The sequence below is a fragment of the Candoia aspera genome, chromosome 9 (genome assembly GCF_035149785.1).
Source record: "Candoia aspera isolate rCanAsp1 chromosome 9, rCanAsp1.hap2, whole genome shotgun sequence".
NCBI classification, from domain to species: Eukaryota; Metazoa; Chordata; class Lepidosauria; order Squamata; family Boidae; genus Candoia; species Candoia aspera.
The window spans coordinates 8,286,032-8,308,074 of NC_086161.1; the positions used below are offsets into that span (position 1 = coordinate 8,286,032).

Consider the following 22,043-nt stretch of genomic DNA (forward strand, 5'->3'; position numbering starts at 1 on the left):
CTAAAGACACAGGAAATTAAATAAGAAGCTATCGCTTTTCTCAAATAGATAGTCTCTTCTCTTTTTGCATTATCCAGTCTTTACATCCCACAGCCCTCAATTTCATGCTACTTCTAGTCAATTTCACACTACTGAGCACATCAAGCAGAGAACTAAAACTAGATACTTTAGGGTAGTCACATCAGGAAATAATTGGATTTATTAGCCTTTACATTATATTCCAAATAAAAAGTCAAATAAGAGTTCAGCCAGTATAAAAGAAGTTATCTTTCAAATGCTGTAGAAGTATCCTTAAAAATAAGTAAATTTTTATTTATATAATTCAAAACAAAGATCGTGGACTCAGAACAGAAAGCCTAAGTTAAATAATATAAATAAATAATCTTTAAGCTGAATTTTCAGTTTCCCATTCATATACTATTGATCTTTGTATGCTATTAGTAAGACAGAGGAAAAGAAACTGTTTAATTTTACCTTCCATAACTACCAAGATACTAGAATTACGGCTGGCAACAGGTAAGTTTCTTATGACAAGTAAAGTTGATACGATTGTACCAGCATGATTTATGTTATGCATACTATATTAATTCCACTTCCATTCCATGATTGCTATGAGCTGCCTTGAGTGTTGTATCAATAGAAAGGTGGGCAATAAATAAATAGGTGAAACAGGCTATGATTAATATTGACTAGGCTGGCATGCATGGGAGACAATGGTTATATTCATACAGCTTGGTATCCCACGGTTTACTTAATCCAGGTTTTCTCAATCTGGCATAACACCCTAACCTCTAAACAAAGCAGGCTGGCTGGGACTGACAACAGTCTGGATCACAAATTACATGGCCACCTGTAGCTCAGCATGTTGTACAAACCTAGCCAGTACTGTCATGCTGATAGCCAGAAATTATTCCTTCAGATTATCTGAAGACTAACTCATTTCCTCCTTGTTTTGGGCAAGCCTTCCTTTTCAATGCTGCTCATAATCAAGACCACAAAGAGTTTGCCTGGCCAGAGTAGCTCTTTCTAATATTTGGTACTTTTCCTACTGGGTACTATTCCTATTGTGCTTTGACTTCATTCCTTTGGTCTATCATGTTACAAGTAGCTACACGTACAGTACTTTTCAATAAATCAAACAAACAAAAAGTGTGTACACCAGGCTCCATATCCTATTTACAACTCTGAAACGGCATAGTTTGGTTTAGTGGTTAAGGTGCTGGGCTAGAAACCAGGGGACTGAGAGTTCTAGTCCTGCCTTAGGCATGAAAGTCGGCTGGGTGACCTTGGGCCAGTCCCTCTCTCTCAGCCCAAGAGCCAATCAGGCTTGGTATGAGAGTTCTAGTCCCGCCTTAGGCGTGAAAGCTGGCTGGGTGACCTTGGGCCAGTCCCTCTCTCTCAGCCCAACTCCCCTCACAGGGTTGTTGTTGTGGGGAAAATAGGAGGAGAAAGGAGTATTTGGTATGTTCACCGCCTTGAGTTATTCGTAAAAATAATAAGGGTGGGATAAAAAATAAAATAAAATAAATAGTTGGGAAAGAACACAAAGCATGGTTTCTGGAATCCTTCCTATCCCTTCTACTGATGGTGACCATAGGAAACACCTGTTCTGTCTTCTGTGTAACAAAGAAACACTGTGTGTGTGTATGTTGTGTATCCGTTTCTCCTCTCCCCTGTTGCATCTGTGTGTGCACACTATGAATCACACGGTGAGCTGTATAAATTCCACTTTAAGCCACAGTAAGAAATGGTGGGCTTAGAACAAAGGAGATGGCATCACCCATCAAACTGCATTGGGGGAACTTTTTCTGGTATGTTTTTCTCTGTACCCCCCCAGGCAGATCTCACTAATTTTCAAACTTAGTATTTCTTTTGTTGGCTTTTCATGCCACAATAAATTTGTGTCTTGTCCTGTTCAGTTTTCCAAAAGGTATCCTGCTGACAGACACAGAATCCTGCCCCCACCCCTGCTAAATTTCTTTCCAGCATACTGTGCAGTTAGTAAATTTTTTTAAAAAAATAATAAAAATGGCTGAATTCAGCCTGACGAAGAACCAGAAATATAGTATATATTAGCAAGATCTGCTTCCAAGAAAAAATAACTCAAAAGATGAATTTATAAATCAAGAAAATTGTCAAGCTTTACCTGCTGCGTATCTGCATCTTGCTGGACATATGTCACTTGGGATGGGTCTGTAAAAAGAGTCTTGAAAAATAAGTTAGAAAGGATTAAAATAATTTCAATGTTGTTTGGTTATTTGAAGCTTACAGAAAAATCTTGTTGCTAAGGAAGTGGTATTCTATAAATGCCTAATTTATTTCAATTTTTACAGTGTCAAATACCTTTGTTACTACAATAAACTGTTAATATTCTATATATTTATATAGAAATGCATTTTGTTACATCATCAAAAACAAACTGATATTTCAAAAGTGCAAGATAATGTTAGACAGCAGCTTTCATCTAGAAAGCACTATGTTCCAAAGCATAGCTATAAATGTTTGAAATTTAAGACTGAAGGCAATCACATCAAAAGTTGAAAAGAAACACCTCCATGGCCATTTATTTATTTTTATTTTATTAATCAAATTTATCACTGCCCGTCTCCCAAAAGGGACTCTGGGCGGTTTACAAGAAAACATAAATAAAAATATAAAACTATATTTAGAACAGGCATATAAAATGATGTTATCAAAAATGGATTAAATTAGTATAGATTAAATATATTTTGTTTAAAAAATAGACTGATCAACACGGTCCAATGTTTCGTGAATAGCATATACTGGGATTTTTAAAGTTTTTTTTTTAAAAAATGGCAAAAGTTGCTAGATTTGTACAGCCTTTTCAAACAATGGCATTCCCTAAAAACGTGTTTGTGCTGGTTAATGACTGCAATAAAGACTGCTGCTAAAAACTTATCAAGAGGTCCTTGGTTATAAGAGATGCAGTGGTGGATAGGTTTCCCTGAAAAACAGTTGGTCAACCATCCCGTCATCATGCAAATGCAATGGTGTATTTGTAATGGGTTTCCCAGTTCACATACACCAACTGAAAAGCCTAACAAGGCTGTCTGATGTCCTGTGTAAACACGGGAAGAGCCATAGCTTGGTGGGAGAACAGCCACTTTGAATGAAGAATATTCAGGGCCTGGCATCACCTGGAAAGAATTTGCAGCTGACATCCTGGAAAGCCATTAGTAGACAGTGCAGATACCAGCTGCATTCAGAAGATGCTGAACTGCAGTCTCATCTGAACACATTTTAATATAGAATGTTGGTTAAATAAATAGGTCAATGTGTTGTGCGGATTCAGAAAAAAATGGATTAATTCCATAAACAATTATTAAACATGGATGTTATGAGAATTAAACCAGTATTAAGCCATCTAATGCTGCTACTCAGTTTATGGTAGCTAGCTTCCTCCTTTTCTCTCTATGAATCTGCACCTTAAAGTATGTTACCCACATCATATACAGCACACAAAACTTGCGCGTAGGATACATAGCAATCCAAGGCAAAAGGAAGTTTAAAAGTCATAATTCTAAATCAATAGATTAAAATGTTTAACAAGTATAAGCTAGTACACTGTTAGAAACAACCATGCTTTGGTGAGCTAATTACTAGCAGTTGTCCCAATCTGATGCGTCAATAATGACTCAGGAAACAGTAAGTTAAGAACCTTTCCTTTGCTCAGTGCAGTGATGGTTGAAATGAATTTTTCCCACAGTTCAGGAAAGCAAAATGGACAGGCTTCATATTCAAGGGCTACCAGCTGTTTTTGTTTACAACATCTTCACTCTTATTCAGAGTGGACAGAGCAAGGATTATGCACAGCTAAGAGCCCTTAGGCATTCCGAAAGCTGTGCAGGTAACTGGCCCTTGTCCTAGATGAAATTATTTCTCTCCACAGTCATGAGTAAGTAGAAACATGGGTAGGGAGGAAGGAAATCACATGCCTGAGTGGCTTCCACGGGATGGATGTAAACTAATGTATGCTCCGAAGTATCCACAGAGGTGTAAGATGTACCATCAGCTGTGTAGACCACTTGTTGGGAAGGACGATCTTGGTCATCACTGTACACAATCTGAGCCACTGTTCCATTTTCAGGGACAAAGTGGACCTGGAGGAGTGAGGGAAGGAAGAAAGTACTTGTAAGAAGATATATGTGTAAGAGTGTACAGGACACAGTTGTTACAATGGTTCATCCAATTCAGACAGAGAAACAGGACAGACATAATCCAGTGCCTTTGAATGGGAAAGTCCAGCTTACACTGTTCCTTTTTATAAAAAACAGGGGATGGGAAATAAATCATATAGGATCCAGTCCAAAACTCATTTAACTGGAATATTTGAACAGAGACAATTTACTCCCATTGCAACTGTCTTGTTTTTTATTAGCTTCAAATACAATATTTTATCAGCTTCAAATACAGTATATGATTCCGGAAAACAGGGACCTTGTCTTAATGAATTGCTACCTGTTATGTAATGGTTAAGAATGTGAAGGTTGAAAAAGAATTGACCAAAGAACTGAATCAGAAATACACACAAAAAAATCAAATGTTTATAAATACTGTACTTCAGTAATGTAAAAGTTGTAAAAATGCAACAGGGCTCAGGTAGGCCTTGCTCACTGAAACAGGAAGCCCTTACATGCTTCTCCTGCAGAGAAAAATCCAACAGCCAGGCCAGACAGCTTTTCTCCAAAAAGTTCTTCGCTAAGAAACTGTAGCGATGCAACTGGCCACATGGGGCAGTCACCAGCAGTTTCTGACGTTTTCTAGCTAGCCTGAAAAGTCTTTGTGATTCAGTTACTGGCATCAAAACCTTTTCTTTGGGAATATCTGCAGATTAGGAAATTTCACAGCATCAAGTGGATATTTGAATCAACTGCTGTATCATGGAAAAAGCTAACCGTAATGCACTTTTTCTTATACTTCTAATGAAAATCCACCTTCCCCACCCTACCCCCCCAAAAATCACTTCAAAACACACGTTAAACTATTTCAGAAAAACCTTGTTCGTATATAGACCCACAAACATCAACAAGGAAAGAATTCTACAACCACTTTTGGTCACCTGAGTCGTATTCTGCTCCTGCTCAACTGATTCAGACCACACTTGTGCAGTTTCCTCTTTCAAATCCATCTCATCTCTGCTATGGGGCTCCATTCTGTGGTCGTTAATGATGAAACTAAGCTTGTCTAAGGAGATTCATCTGTCTGCTGTGTTTTGAGACAAGGTACTGTAATCTGTAACAGCTATAATGACAGAAAAGGAAATATCAAAGAAACCTATAACAATATAGTACATTTAGCATTCAACACAAAGAAAGCTGTGATACTTCCCTACCTATTACCATGTGAGAGGAAGCATCTCCCCCTCACACACACACACACATACAAATCAAGCTCCTTGATTAATACAGCAGAGATTAACCTCTTTTCGTATGAATACTATTAAGCTCAACAGGAAACCATAACTGGGTTCGTTCCTTCCGCTAGAGCACTATTTTGAGAATTAAGATTTGAAATCTAAATCAATATTGGCTGGAGTCAAACATCACGCTAGGCAATAATATTACTTTGCGTGAACCTAGCTATAATGGATTGAACCTATACTATGTCCATATGCACAATGACTTCATACAGGTATTTGTACGTATTATGTGCACTGCCATGGGCTCCTGAATAAAAAGCAGGATATACCTCTAGTAAATAAAATAGATTTAAGAAATGGTTTGTAAAACAAGGTTTATGGCCTGGCATGCTGTATGTACTGGTCTGTTGTGGCTTATTCAACTAACCACAATTAAGCCAAGCAGGGTTTAGTGTGACATATGACCAAGGCAACAAACAGTTACACGTGATTCACAGCAAGTAAGAGATAAAACTGGGGTCAGTCATGAATATCTAACCAGCATTTAGGAAAGCATTTTTCTTTTAAGACTCTAGTCTACACCATTCAGGATGCAATATTGTCTGGGGGGAGATGGGTGGTGGCAAAATCTGATGAATAAATAAATAAAAATAAATATACAGTATATGTAAGAGAGTACATTTCTACAGGAAAAAAATTGTTATATTCACAAGGACAGAAAGTCATTGTATTCCTTCTCATTGCACATCCCTTGTGTGTTTGTGTATACACCGTAAGTTATTGCTATGTAGGGCAATTAATCAATTTATAAACATACTAGTATGTACATACATACTGTACATTTCTGTGTTTGCATACCTGTGCAGGCATATATATACTGTATTGGTGACAGACAGTGAAACCTGTAAGCAATGGCCCCCAACCTCTCTTCTATGTTCCTCAAATCAAAGCGAATTTCTGCCAGATGGAAAGGAAACACACTTGCTTTTGTTCTGACCAGGAGGGAGAATCACATAAGAATACAGTTTGCATTCACAGGAAAGGAACAACTGGCAGACTTGATCACACAAATAAATTACTTAGTGCTAATGTATTTAGTGAATTATCCTAATAACATCAACTTGTGTTAAAAGATCTTATGAAGCTAATTGTGACATTTCACATTCATGAACAACTTCAGGAACATACTGTATATGAATGAAGCACAATCCATTGCGGCTTCCTTGGTCATTATCTGCCTTTCAAAACTTATAACTTTAGCAAGAAAAACAGAAAGCTGAACTGTAATTGTAGGCGCACCATATCTAGCCTACAAATATCCAGGTGAACACTAGATAGGAACCAAATGTCAGCATTTTGTCTAGCTGGCATTTAGTGATTACCCACATTTTTGCAGCCCAGATAAACACATTAATTGTCTTGTTTTATTTTTCCAGTTCAATATTTAACCAGGGGGTTTCTTCCTGTTCCCATCTACACAGATGAAATGTGAGAATTTAAAATGAAGCTTAAATTCCAATTTACCTAAACTGGGGAATCTTGGACAAATTGCTTCTATATACAGTTTTATTTAAGCCTTGTGATTTTAACCAAGTATCTCAGTCTGCCATGGGGAATCTCAAAAGTCTAATTTACAGCTCCACTGATTGGTTTAGACAATCATTCAGCACCTTTCCAGTACTTCATCTCCAGTGCCATTATTAAATTACAGACTTCAGAATCAGAGCACGACTGAGGCCATTTGATTTTTGGCACGTCCAATGAATTTTATTCTACGCTGCTTGGCTCCCTGAGATGATCTAATATTTAGCAACCCTTGCCAAAGCACAAGGAAAAAAGGACTCTGTTGACTTTCTTGCACATTTGAATGTTAGATACAAATTATGGTTAGTCATAATTTGTGCCCACATGGAGTTTGGTTTACAAGGTGGAGGGGAAGGCTGTAAAAGTCCTGTATTGACATTGCTTGCAATTCTAGAGGACTTTTCATCAGGGACTCAAATCAGTAATGCAGAACGACAAACAAAGCCCATCACAGAAATACACAGAAAATCAACACTGTAACCATGTTATGAAGCCAGTATGATTTGAATTCCTTTACATTATTGGACAGTGCGTAATGGTAATGATGCCGGGAGAAGTCTTTGTCTCAGCACCCTGGGCTGTTCAGAAGACACCAGCTTCCCAAATCCTACTTTTTCCTACCTATGACTACCAAAGATTGACTTTGGGGAGGCCATTACAGGTTTTCGTGAGAAATGGCGGAAATAATAAGAGGTTTTACAAATGGATGGTCTCAAAAATTGCTTTCGTTAGGTCACTTGGTCCCCAAAGGCAGCAGTGTTGTGAAGCTAAATCAGTGCAGATTTTGGAGAGGAAAAAGTAGAAGTTGATCAGAACAAATTAGCAATAACAGTCTCAGAAGATGCTGAAGCCCCTAAGCATTACATTAAAATACTGAATTCACTGCGGTTTCTGAAAATTTCAGAATTTATCTTCCCCCTCCCAAGCCAGCAGAATGCATTTTGAGGCCCATTTGTGCTTCTTTATCCTTTTGTAATCCTAGAGTATGCAGTATGCTAGTGACAGTTGGTGCTATGTCAGAAGAGGGGCATGCAGCTTACTGCAACGTGAGGGAGACGCAATGCCCTTGGTCAACTCCTTGCATCTCTGCTGGATCTTCAAGACTAGCTCCATCCAGCAAGGTAGCTGCGTGGGTGTGAAGAGAGCAAGGAAGCTTAAAAATATCCTATGCCATTAAGAGCAGCTAAAAGGGCAAGTGGCAGGAGGATATAAATGGATGTCAGCATTGTGGAGAGGGAAAGCCACTCACGCCTGACAGAAGGCAGCATAAACAACCCTCTAGGACACCAGAGAAAGCACAGACTCTTGCCTTGTGTGGAGAAACATCTGTTCCAAATTCAATGCCATGATGCCCTTGCAGCTTTATCCAACATAGTGAAGATGAATCCTTCCTCCAAGGAATTCAGACTGACATTTGGGTCTCACAATATGAGGAGGCTAGGTTGAAAGATGGTAGACCCTATACCAAGCATCATACGAGAACAGGGTTTCTCAACCTTGACAACTTTAAGAGACATGGACTTCAACTCTCTTGTTGTTCAACTCTGTTGAAGTCCACACATCTTAAAGTTGCCAAGGTTGAGAAACCCTGTACTAGAGGGAAGGAGATGCCTGCATTGTTCCTATACAAAACTAACTCTCTTGCCAATCATTTTTCCCCCCCCCTTCTCAATCTCACTGGCTTCCAGAGCCAAACTGTTTTTTTCTTGAATCTGGGTGGGGATTTCTACACACACAAAAAATAATCTTTGAATTTTAATTTTCTTGAGGAACGTGCAAAACATTTCAAACTTGAAACACCCCGTTTTAAGCTCAAATCAATTATTTTGAGCTAACAGCAGAGTGTTTTGGGCTCAAAGCATTTTTGAGTTACAAATGTTTCATGGGGCCCTAGTCTTATTTTATGCTTCTGAAACTTTGTCAGTCAAAGCTGCCTTTAATGAATTCTGCTTCTTTGGCTGAGTTACATTGGAAGGTCAATTTATTATTATTATTATTATTATTATTATTATTATTATTATTATTATTATTATTATTCTGTTTTCACATTATCTCTATCCTCCAAGTGTACCCTATATAGACCTATTATTAATTCCAAGGCATGGTTATGGAAGGTCCTGTTCAAAAATACTAATACTAAACTATCCCCAGACTAGAACTAGACATTAAATCTCAGTTTCCTGACCTCACACAGCTTAACTTGCCCAGGAGCTCAAATTCAGTGGAAGTCTCTTAGATACTCAGTGTGACGTGGCTAGGTAAGAATTTTTATTGCAGACTGAACTGAATCCACATTAAGCAGTTGATTGCCCTCTATCAGCATGAGTGCATTCACTCTTCTACTCACAGCAGTTAAAGGATCAACCAAGGTAAGTACCATATATAAAAATTAAAACTTTGCTTGAAATCTAAGGTGCAATATGCAGAAACATTTTAAAAAGTCCATATGGTTAGTTCTGAAACTAAATATCCCAGAGTGAAGAGGTAAAAGAATGTGCAAGGGGAAGTATCTTGTAATTTATTCACTGTTTCAATTAGATCCCACTTTTTTCATCCCTGGGGCACTTGAGGTGACCTAGGGACATCAAAATAATTTTGAAACTTACACCCAATTCAAAATCACAGCTAAAATAGTAATCTAGCTCAAAAGGCCAGATGAAGGAGGAGGACTAAAAATAAAGGCAGGATTATTAGCATACTCTGTGGAGTTATTTCCTTTCCTAGTATCTTAGGTAAAGGTAAAGGTTTCCCTTGACGTAAAGTCCAGTCGAGTCCGACTCTAGGGGGCGGTGCTCATCTCCGTTTCTAAGCCTTGGAGCCGGCGTTGTCCATAGGACACTTCCGGGTCATGTGGCCAGCATGACTCACGGAACGCCGTTACCTTCCCGCCGAAGCGGTACCAATTAATCTACTCACATTTGCATGTTTTCGAACTGCTTGGTGTGCAGGAGCTGGGACGAGCAACGGGAGCTCACCCCGCCGCGCGGTTTCGAACCGCCGACCTTCCGATCGACAGCTCAGCGGTTTAACCCGCAGCGCCACCGCGTCCCTACTAGTATCTTACTGCTTTCAAAAATTCCTTACAATTTCAGTGAAGTTATCACCTTGTCACTAAAAAAGAGAACACTGATAAAAAAACCAAGATCTGTACAAGAGAGATTCAGCCTTTCAGTTGTTCCAAAATAAGCATGAGCATCTCCATGTGCAATATCATTCATTTTACCATTTTACACTGTTATTGCTAGGCCATCTCATCTAGGACATATCTCCAACAGAAATATTACTTTCATACAGGTAGTCCTTGTTTAGCAACAACCTCATTTAGCGACCATTTGCAGTTACGATGGTGATGAAAAGGTAACTTTACAACCAATCCTTGCATTTACAACCTTCACAGGTCTGTAAAGCAAAGGAAAGCCGAAGTAAGATCATGAACACAGTTGCAGTCTCATTTAGCGACCATTTTGCTTAATGACCAAGTTGCTGGTCCCAGTTGTGGTCGCTAAACGAGGACTACCTGTATAGAAAATCTGGGCCAGAGTAACACATCTGGGATTGAGTAAGCAACAGAAGACTGTTTGGACTGATCAGTTTTGCTAAAAAGACAACGATCCGAATATCTCCTTTTGCCTCCAGCTTCATCTTCTTATAGCATACAATATTCAAAGCTCCAGCTCTGGATCCAGTTATGGTTACCAACCACATAACAATATAGTTGGGCATTACTTGAAACCCAGAACACCGAAGAGCAGGGACAAAGGTTTCGGCTCCTCTTAGAAAATTCAGGGATTACTATTAATGTCATTTTGTTGTGCTGAAGCCACAGTATTTTCTCTCACCGGAAGCCAGATGCAACAGCAGCATATTTTATTTCCGTATAGGCTGATTTTGTACGTGGAATTATATTGTGGGTAATCATTCAGCCTTTCAGATGAAAGTGGTTAATTGGATTTAGAGGCAGCACTACAAACGCTTGCAAAAGCTATGTCCCACGTTTCATTTAATTATTGTATTACGTGTAGGAGAGCGCCTTTGGCGAGAGAATCTGTCATAGCAGCAGCAGAGCTAAAACGTGCTACTGTTTATAACCTCACTGCCTGCTAGGTCATGACTGCGGCCTCTTCTCTACGGGCTCATTAGTTAAGGCTCATATTTTTTCAAGGAACTCCGGTCTTGTTGCTTTGGGCTGGATGCGACAGTCAGGATCTGGCCACAAGCTTTATATATAATTAGCACTACAAAAAGGGAAGTGGGGGTGAAAGAGTGGGATTTCTCGCTATAACAAAGCACGGTGGCATGTGGATAATTTATAAAAATATGCAGCTTGTGTGTGTAGAAGCGCATAGAATCAATGAATAGTGGAGATGTCCCTCGTACGCTTTTTTAAATCATCCCGCTATGCAAAACGATTGGGTTGTTCTCTAACGACATTCCTGTTCCCGTGATATACATTGTGTGTGTGTGTGTGTGTGTGTGTGTGTGTGTCTGCAGAGAACCCGGGAGGAATAAGGTATGTCAAGGAAATGGAGATGTGCTGAAACTTCCATTCCTACTGCAAAACTCTTCCAAATGCAGCACTTTTCTACACAGGCACCAATGGCAACCACTGGATGAACCTGGAAGCATCAGGGGATGCAACGACGGGGCAGCTCCCTCCCAGCTGTTTTCCATTTCAAAGTCAGTTCTTATATTCAGCACCTCATCAAGATTCCACTGATCACAAGGGAATTTTTTTTTCCACTTCAGTACTAAAATGGTGCAAAATCATTTGGGAGGAGGGGTTCCAAAATATTCACATAGACCTCCTCAATACTACATGTAAAAAGATGACTCTTCCTCAGTTCCAGTTCAGCTTCTGCTTGAACACGGGGCCACCCTTAGTATTTGCTTGGCAGCAGCCTAAGTCTGGGCTGCTCAACAGGTCCTCTGAAATAACACAGTGAGGACTGAGGAACAACAGATAACAGAGTTATGGGTGGCTGAGTTTGCACGGAACGCTAAAGCTGCTTTCCTCAACTGGGTGTCCTCTAGTTGAGTTGGAACAAACTCCCAAATTCCTAGCTTTGCCTAGGTTGGACAGGAATCCTGGGAGTTGCGGTTCTGACACATCAAGAGTATGCCAAGTTGAGGACGCTTTGCAAAGGCATAACATGTTTGGTTTTAGCTGTGACATCACTTAATAAATTTCTCATTTTGACTTAGCATGATTAAGTCACTCATTCTGATTCAATGCTACGTGCAAACCAGCCACTAGAGTTTAAGAAATGATGGCTTTAATAATCCTGGTGATTATTTCCAAAATAGGCCTATCTGTTGAGGTGCATGTGTATTTATGAATCAATATGAATTGATTGAAAACATAGCTGATTGTGTGAAAGGAGCACTGCACAGGAATGCCCTATGTTATGTTATTATATTACTAGCTTCAAAACCAACAAACACTAGGCTTTATGCAGAGATTGAAGTTAACATTCAGGTTATCACAACAAAAACACAGTACATCAAGTATATAGTTATTGTTCTGTGGTTCCATCCAAACAAACCATGAAGAAAGCCCACTATTTTGTTTCACCAACACTAAAGCAACCGCTGGTTATAAAACAAGGTACTCAGCAATTCAAAGCACACACGCGCATGCACACACGCACAGACACCCTCTCTTCTAATCCAGTAAAGTGATGCATGATTAGGTTATGTTCCGTTCAACTGTACTTACTATGTCTCTAAACCCTTAATTACTTTCAGGCAAGTTCATGATTGTGGAGGACTCTACATGCTCAGGTTATTGGAATATCTAGGACTGGCAATAATTTAAAGAATTTCTCTCCAAGAGTCAAACACTTTCAATTATTCCAAAATTATTGTGTCTGCTAACCATTTTATGTGCACAGGATTTGCCAAAGGAAAAAAGGTAAATACTATTAGAAAGACAGATTTGAAATCTATTCTTCAATCACAGAGTAAATCTTTTTTTATTGATGTAGCTCACAAAATCAATGTCTATCAATATTCTCCTCAGATGGAAATAAATTAATTATGATTTTAAAAAGATTATTGCAAGTTTGCTATAGTTTGGTATGTACAGGTGGCAATAACTGCAGCTGGTCAGAAACACATTGGAAAGATAATAATAATAAATTTTGTGTGAATTCAAATAATTGGTAGGATAAAACTATTTAATATAAAATATATACAAGCAATAGATGTCATTAACCATTTTTGTTATGAGAACAGCTACTTTTTAAAATTTTATTTGTTTGTTTGTTTAACAGATTTATAAGGCTGCCCAACTCACACACGGTGACTCTGGGCAGCTTACAGAATTAAAAACCATAAAAACACAAGAAACAGCCCCCTGGCGGCAGCAAGCACATTCATACCAGCCACTTGATTGGTTCTGAAGCAGCTCTCATGTTCTCAATCCTGAAATGCTGTTGAATAACTTACACAGAAAATCAGTTTTATCTTTTATAAGTACAATGAAGTATACTGCATTATAGTCTATAGAAGGGGATTCACACAACATGCTAAATTAAAATAGGGTTTGCTTATTTGTGGTTTAGCATGTTATGGGAACTTAGTCTTTGAAAACTAAAAAACTATAATTCATAATGTTGTATAAACCTTGTCAAATATGGCTCATTCCTATAATGAGCCTATTATGCAAACATAGCCGAAATCAGGACAAAGCTTAGTAACAGAAGACTGTATCAGCAATCAAATTTTGGGGCAAATATTGAGGATCAACTTTCTAATTTCCATTGGCAATAATTGGCTAGATTTACACAGCACACTAAGCCATGGTGCATGCTTAGATGTGATTTAATGAACCACAAATGGCTGGGTTCACACATACTAAAAATCAAGCAAATCACATAGCTTAGCCATCAAAATTAAAAATTATGAAAAGGTATTCAAATAGAAACTGATGTTCCAAAACATCTTTATTCATCTTTGTGTATTGTTATATATAAGTCTCATCACAATACTTGCCATCCTGATATTTTAATGTTTATTTGTTGTTATGATCACCAAAAATGACTGAAAACAAATGACAATTCTCTGGTAAAATATAAGCTCACAGAAGGGCTGAAAAGGACTTTTAATGGTCTTTACCCTTTATATACAGCATTATCCTCCAACTATTGTTACTTATTCCCATCTTCTACTCATAAAGAAATGAAATTAACAGACTACCTCTGGTTAAGTTAAAATTGGGAGTCCCAATTATTGGAATGACCCGATTCACATATTGCCTTAAAACAAAATACGCATTGCTTCTGGCTCAGCATACAAGTTAAGCCACCAGCCATGGTTTGAATATTATGGCTTACAGCCTAGCATATTTTATTCTGAACTCCCAGAGTCCCTCCTTGTGGGGGAGATGGGCGGTGATAAATTTGATAAATAAATAAAAATAAATAAAATATTATAAGACCAATCAACTGTGGTGTGCCCAACAAATAACAAACAAACCAAGGCTTATAGCAGAATATATAAACCAATCTCTCCAAGTTCTTCCATTTAAGTACTTTCAACTAGAGATGCCAGATTTGTCCTAAGCAAACCAGTATCTAACTAGTCATTTTTTCTCTGGATATGAAAGGATATCCAGCTTTGATCCTTTAACTCTCAAGTAATCTTTCCTCTTTGTATTCCCCACAATGCTAGCCTACATTCCACATTCTTACAAAACACAAAATTTGAATATAACATGCAGTATTTGCAGACATATGCGCATTTGTTCCATGCATGTAACATAGTCTACTTGTAAGATATGACTCTACTTATCCCATTGTTTCCATTACCTTGGAGCAAAATGTTGGTTTCTTTAGCTCAGAGTAGAAATACTAGCTTCATCTTATCCCACATAAAAGGTGGGTGGTATGAGCAATGGCTTTTGCACTTCCATCTGTGGCAAATGGATTTGATAAATTACTATAGTATGTGTAACATTCAGTCGAATGTGCCTACAGTGTTTAACACCATACGAATGCTACGTTCTTTCTCCCTTTCATAACACTTCTATTAAAATCATCCAATTTACACTCAAACCCCAGAAATGTTAACGGCTTTATTTCCATAAATACAGTGAAAATATCCTAAAGTGACAGTGATGAACATATCTACCAGATTCAGGTTAATACCCAAAAGCAGCTAGCAATTTTCACTGAGATGCCAAAATCTATGTAAGTAAGTAAGTAAGTAAGTAACTTTATTGATTAGTCAAATGACCATATCAGAAAGTTGGGCATCAGCCACTATAAGATATAAATATATAAAAATCTATGTGATTCCTCTTTCCATTAAAGAGGCTGGGATGTAAGAGCCTAATGGAGCACTAAGTACAGAGAGATGGCACAAGTCATCTTATACTTGTTGAATTCATTTGAAAAATTATTTAATGTTGCACATGGAAAAACTCTATATAACATTGTGCTTCAAGGCAGGTTAGTAGGAAGGTGATTAAGATTACTAGACCTGAGGATCTGATTGTATCTGAACAGAAAAAGAGAAGTACAATACGCCAATTACATGGAAGCACAACATCAATTATCCATGATGCAACACAGAATTACAGGGGGGAAAAAAAAACCCTGGACATTCAACCTGAAATGAATGTCTGAAAACTGCCACTAGCCGTGATTAAAACTCATCTCCGTCCTTATGTTCCTTTGGCTCCAATTCTATTCAGCTGGAATGGGAAATCGGGATAAAAATAAGTTCACTTTAACGGAAGTAGCATTCTCTTTGGATACAATTTCAGCCTGAACGGTAAAGATTGCTTCTGTTTAAACGTTGACTTTGGTACATCTCTTATCATAGCCCTCTTCAGTTATATCCTAACCTCTCCCCCAATTTTGCAACTATTCTGTAATTCTCCATTGCTAATGACACTCAGGCCATCAGGCTACACCTGGATAACCCCTGTCCCTTCAAGATTAGTGGCAAATATAGTATAGAAAGTATCTATAGGTAATGAATAATTGGATTTTATAAATAAAATCACTTGTTGAATCAAGCCCGCTCTGTTGTGGACTTGTAGCCTCCTGCTCCTGCAATGCAGACGTTTCTCACTGGCTGCCATGGAATAGCAGTCTTCACTACAGCCCAGCATCAGTGGAGCCTGAGACTACATTGTCAGCCTGTTTATTGCTGAGCAATTAAAATAAATATTAAATCACTGAGAACAAAAATGAGACGTTGGCGATTTTTCTTTTCTTATGTGATTGTTAGCCACCCAGAGTCACTAGTCTGAGATGGGCGGCTATACAAATTGAAGAAATACATAAATAATATATGAAAGAAGTGTTGCTTTAATATTTTCCTGGGTTAAAACAAAAAATAAATATTCCACAGACCAGTTGAGCTAGAATCGGGTGCCTGTCCTGTTCATGATCAAGGTCCAATGTTCATGCTACATTTACAGTAAGATACAAGGATTCCCACCTCCTCTGACAAATCATTGAATGTTATAAACATACAAGCACTTAATCAAGAAAAAAAAACATATATGAATAAATCACTTTTCAAACCTACTTGTATGGTAAACTTTTCCTAACAGTTAAGCGCTGTGTAGAAATAAGCACATTTCCCATAATGTGTAAAGAAAGGGCACACATTTCTATTCCGGCATATCATCAGGAAATCTGCAAGTCACTTGCATGGTTATCTAAGATCATAAAAAGTTTCCTGAAAGTTAAAACTGACTCCAGGCGACTTCGAGCTGTTGTTGTCTTGCATCTTGCCAACTGCAGAAAAGCTACTTCCTTCTTATAGGATTTTAATTTCCCAGTCTAGCCTGCAAACCACTGATTTTCCTTGGTGATCTTCCACAGAAGTACCAACCAGGCCCAAACCTGCTTAGCTTCTTTGCTGGGAGATGATAATGCAGGTGCTACCATGGGAGCATAAATCACTTGCAAATCTCTAACCTGTGCCCATCATAAAATTTCAAATATTTGCAGGCACACATCTGCCCCTCAAATATTATGAGGTTAATCTTACTGATGCACTGGAAGCAGTCTCTTGCAAACTGGGCCAAGAATCCTCAAGCGATCAACAGCAATGAGAAGAGAGCATACAGCAGTGGTTCTCAACCTTGGCAACTTTCAGGTGTGTGCACTTCAACTTGAAGTCCACACAACTGAAAGTTGCCAAGGTTGAGAAACACTAGTATACAGTATCTCTTTGAGCAAAGCGGAAAGCTTAGCAACCCATCATTTCTCTTAGATGATCAGATTACAAGAATGATGAACCCCATCATGAGTATTGTAACACAAAGAATTTTTAAAAATACATGCTCTACCTGTCAAAGAATGGTAAAGTGTGTGGTAGAATTATTAATGGAGGGAGGTTACCTGTCTGTTTCTGAAGAGCATATCCTCTCTGCCCTTCCCAAAATCTACAGTCCAGGTAAGAGCATGTGTCTTCACATTTGGCTGTTTTGAGGGTTTTCTCTAAGTTTTGAGGGTTTTCTTTAAGTTAGGCTCCAGTGGTTCTACTCTTTCCTAAGTAGGTAGTTCCCATCAGTGGTGTTAGGGGAGGACAGGTCCACTCACTTGTGGTATGCCCCAAGGCTTGATTCTCTTCCTCCTACTGTTCAACTTCTCCATAAGAGGTCATGTCGGTTCATCAATAGGCTGATGATACACAACTTTTCATGTCCAGGCTGCACATGCCATGGAAACATTGATGCCTTGCGTGGAGACTGTTAGGACATGGATGGTACAAAGCAGTCTGAAGCTGAACCCAAGATTGACTTGTTTGTTCAGAAAAATTATCTGTCAGTTCCTACTGTAACTCTGGACAGGACGGCACTACTACTGAAGTGGATCCTTAACTTGGATGCTAAAGCGAATAGGCCAGATACTCCCATCCATAACTTGGATGTCATCTTGCACTCATTGCTATCCCTAGATAAGTAGATGGAGGCTGAGCCAGAGGACCTTCACCAACCTTTGGCTGATGAGCTTCCTGTAGCCCTACCTAGAACAAAAAGCCCTGGCAACACTGACTCATACATTTATCGCCACGTGATTGAACTACTGTGCTGCAGGCTACAAAGAGCTGCCTTTGAAAACATCTGGGACCTGCCATTGGTGTAAAACATAATGGCTTATCTGCTGGTGAATAAGAGGTCATCATAGCTATGTAACTCTGTGCTGTGAGCTGTGATTGCGATAGTTTTCTGAGAGCAATTCAAATTCCTGGGCCTAACTTATAGTCATACCTGGCTTGGTTCCTCACATGGAATTGATTCATCCAGGGTAAGCTTGCTGACAAAACCTGTTAATGGCCCCACATTACCAAGAGTTAAGAGGGCAGGGGCTTGTACACAAGGTGTTGCTGTTGGGGCCCTGTGCAATGCCAAAGTGGGGTGCCGCATGCCAAAAAAAAAAAGTAAATTGCCTTTACCCTCCTTGGGCATGGATGGGAGTATCTGGCCTATTCGCTTTAGCACCAGGAAACTGGAAGCTGCTATCCGACTACAGAATGGATTTTTTGATACAAGCAGCTCCATATTTATAGTACTGCAGTGAAAAGGCAAAACACGTTATGTTTTAAAACAGAAAAACGGTTGGGACAAAGAAAAGTTTTGTGATCAAATGGTAACATTTACCCATACGTAAAAATGTAGGCAGCTTTTCTTTTCCTAACTGCACACTAAATATTAATTCCTGATAAAGCAGGGGCAGAAACCTCCAGTCAACTGTCTCAAGGGCAAATAACCACCACAGCTCCCAATATCAAGGGAAAGTGGAAAGTCCAACTTCCTTTTTTTAATCACTCAGCGCAAGCTTCCAAGGTCATTCCCCATGACATCTTTCGGATTTCCAACTCCCATCAACTTGGACAAAGGCTGGCGGTGTCGGTACTCATGCTGGTGGGAAAGCAAGATACGGGTCGTACTGTTTTTCAGTGTCTTTTTGATACGAAGTGATGGGAATAGCGCACACACCTATAGGCTGGACGTACCCATTAAGCCCTAATGCAGTTGGTTCGGCTTCCCGCAACGTGTGAGCTTATTGCTATGCAAGCCAGTTATGGCTCGGAGCACCGCGTGCACTCAGCCAATGGCAACTTCTCCAAGCAAACACGGCTCCACGAGTCGGGGCTCAGCCTGACGCGCCAACCCAACCATTTGGACGGTGAAGGAGCAGCCCCACGCCTCGATCTGGCGCACGGCCACGTGGGGCCCGGGCGCGCTCCTCCCTGGAAAAACTCCCCAGCCGCTCCCCCCACAACCCGCCCGGTGGTCTCAGTCGGGCTTCACGCATCCCGCCGTTTGACCAGCCACGGCGCGCATCAGCACGTGGGAATGCAGCCCCGGCGCGCGCGCAGCCCTGCCCCGGGCAGGCGAGAGCGAGAACGGGAGCCGAGAGGGCGCCCGGGGCCCCGCGGCTCGCCCGCCCCGAGCGCCGCCAGCCAATCAAAGGGAGGCGCCGCCGGACTCCCACTCCCAAGGGCGCGAAGAGCCCCGGGCGCCCGCGCCCAACGGTCATCCCCGGGCGCCCCAACCACTCTGGGCCACGGGAGGGGGGAAGAACGCAGACCGGCGCCAGTCACGACGTCGCCGAAGGGGAAGGAAAGCCGAAAGCCGGCCAGAGGGCGAAAGGTCCAGCCGCGAAAGGACGACGAGCAGCCCTCGGCCGGGGAAAGGCCCACAGCGCTGGGGAGGGGGCATTAAAATGGCTTCGACACCCCCCCCGGTCTAGTGAGGTGCCGGGGTCCGGACTATACCAAGCAGGGAGGGGGAAGGGCCAGCTGGGGCAGCTCTTTCTCCCCCCATCTGGGGCGGATGGGGTATCCCGATTAGGGCGGGGAGGGGGAAGCGGACTGTACCTCTCCAACAGGGAGGGGGGTATGGCAGCGCCCTACACCACTTCCCCCACCCGCGGGAGGAAACGGTTTGTCCCGATCCCGGCGCCATCTTGGGTGCGACTAAAACAACAACCCCCCAAAACCCTTGACGGGGCCTTGCCAGAACCATGAGCCAAACTCCTTCTCCGGGTCGGTCCATCGTTTTACCTGAGGGGGTTCGGTGACGGTATCGTGTCCTGGCCGATTCCTAGGGCCTCACCACAGACCATCCCCGCCCACCTGTCCTCACCTCACAATGGTAGCTGCAGAACGGGGGGGAGGGAGACCGCCCATGTTCATTAGCATAATCTGCCTGGCAACAGCTGCCAAAGCCATGAGATGATTGGTCCGCAGTCATGCTTGTCTAAAGCAGTGATTCCAAAAATATTTCAATGCAGGACACCCAAGCCACATTATAGTGTTAAGCAAAGACTTTAGAGAAAAAAATATCGGGGGGAGGGAAAACACACCCCTGCGCGCTGGATTTGGGCCTCCATTGCTTGGGGACCAAGCTCGCCAATCACAACACAGCTCTCATCCCGTCGCCACATTGCATTGGAGCTGTCCACCAATCCCGAGCGTCCTCTCGTGCTCGCAGGCTGAATAAACGTGAAGTAATCTAGCGCCCTCTGTCGGCAAAAAGGGACGGCGTAAGGACGCGCGCCTCGATCTGGTGTCCGCCAGAGTGTTGGACTACAGCTCCCAGGATGCCCAGCGTGGACACCGCCGCCGCTAGGTTTCGTTCGGGTGCAACGACCAGATCTGGGCTGCAAAACTTGAGAGCGCCGCTTGATGGCTCTAAAGAGAGACAGAAATCGCTCTTTGCTGTCATCTATTGCTCGCCCGGATTTTTGCAGCCCGGGACTAATCGCCCTCCCTTTGGGGAAGAGGCTAATTAGTCCAAATGCATACTGGACCATATTTCATTTACTGGAATTACTCACTAGGAGCACCCAATAATTTGCCTGGTGTGCTAATTGATGTTATCAGAGAGATGCCTAAGGATATTTGCTAGAGGAGCCGCATATGGACTTTCACTGGGGTATGGTAGGGATGAGCCCATTGCAACCATTCTGATCCCTCTCTTTTTTTTTTTTGAACAGTGCCACCAATTAAAATGCGAACATAAAGCCTTCGAACTTTGATGTGGATCTGCTGCCTGAAATTCAAAATTGTACTGTTCTTGCGGTGGTGAGAATGGCCACGCTGGTTTGTCGGTGGATTTACACTGCAGCCATCTTTTCAGGCTTTCACTTTCAGGAATGTTCAGAAGGGGGAGGAGGGATTGGCCCTCTGCCAGTCCTCCCCACAAGAGGCTTTATTACCCATTTGCAGGACCATATGGAAAGAGGGTGATCTCAGCCATAAGAAATCTTTCCTAATACGGATCCAGATTGTTTCTGTTTGTGTGCACATAACAAGGGCAGTGCTATTTTTTCTGGAATTCTTACCGCTGAGCTGGTTCCAACTGGCAGTTAAAAGAAAGGTACGTAATCCTCCCTGCACTGAACCATTTCAGGAGGCAGGTGGGAACCGTACAGTGCATTTAATCCCCCCCCACCTTTATAGAAATACCTGAGGCCTAGATAGCAAGGAGGAATAGCGCCAGCACTCAGAAAGAGGAAGTTTATTTTTACCCTACCTTTCAGATAATTATCTTCCATAACAACTCAAATAAATAAAAGCAAAGAAAGAGAGAGAGAGAGAGGCTGGCACCTAAACAAGAGACAGAGGAAAGGGAGCACAGAAAAACACAGGAAGGCAATCCGTTCTCCGGTCTAGAAAAATGAGTGCTAAGCAAACATTCCTGTCGCTTGGGACTAGAGCAGGGGTTCCTAAACTTTTCACCATCACGCCTCCCTTTAGGGTGATCTTAATGTACACACCTCCCCTAAAAATCCAACACCAAAATGAATACAAATGAACAATGAAAACAATACAACGAAACTTTGGGAAAGCTGGTTTTATTGTAGCAAGGTGTCGACAACTCTGTCTGCGCTTCCCCAAGGGAGGCACACCTCATAGTTCGGGAAGCCCTCAACTAGCGGATCTTCTGTGGGCGATGGTCCTGCTTAAATAGCAAGGGAGGGCCCTTTGGCCAACAGGTGGGGCGAAAATAACTTGCTTCCACCACCACCACTCCGTCCCAGGAGCAAATGTTGGAGGGCAGCAATTATCCGCTCACAGCAACTTCCTCTCCGGCCGATCTAAGGGG

At 41.2% G+C, this 22,043-nt stretch overlaps 1 protein-coding gene across 3 annotated transcripts in view; it reads right to left on the bottom strand.

Moving 5' to 3' along the window:
* The window catches only part of PRDM10 (PR/SET domain 10), a 56,044-nt gene extending 35,921 nt beyond the window's left edge, over positions 1-20,123 (bottom strand). Inside the window, exons 1-5 of one of the 3 annotated variants that reach the window (XM_063311433.1) lie at positions 19,997-20,114; positions 14,773-14,876; positions 5,081-5,253; positions 3,957-4,121; positions 2,147-2,206 (exon numbers count right to left, since the gene is read on the bottom strand). In XM_063311433.1, the coding sequence (XP_063167503.1) occupies positions 2,147-2,206; positions 3,957-4,121; positions 5,081-5,173 (318 nt within the window). In that variant the 5' untranslated portion in view covers positions 5,174-5,253; positions 14,773-14,876; positions 19,997-20,114. Of the gene's footprint in view, positions 1-2,146; positions 2,207-3,956; positions 4,122-5,080; positions 5,254-14,772; positions 14,877-19,996 lie in introns of all 3 variants that reach the window. The other 2 variants (XM_063311432.1, XM_063311434.1) reach the window with 2 other exon arrangements.
* Between the last annotated feature and the right edge of the window lie 1,920 nt (positions 20,124-22,043).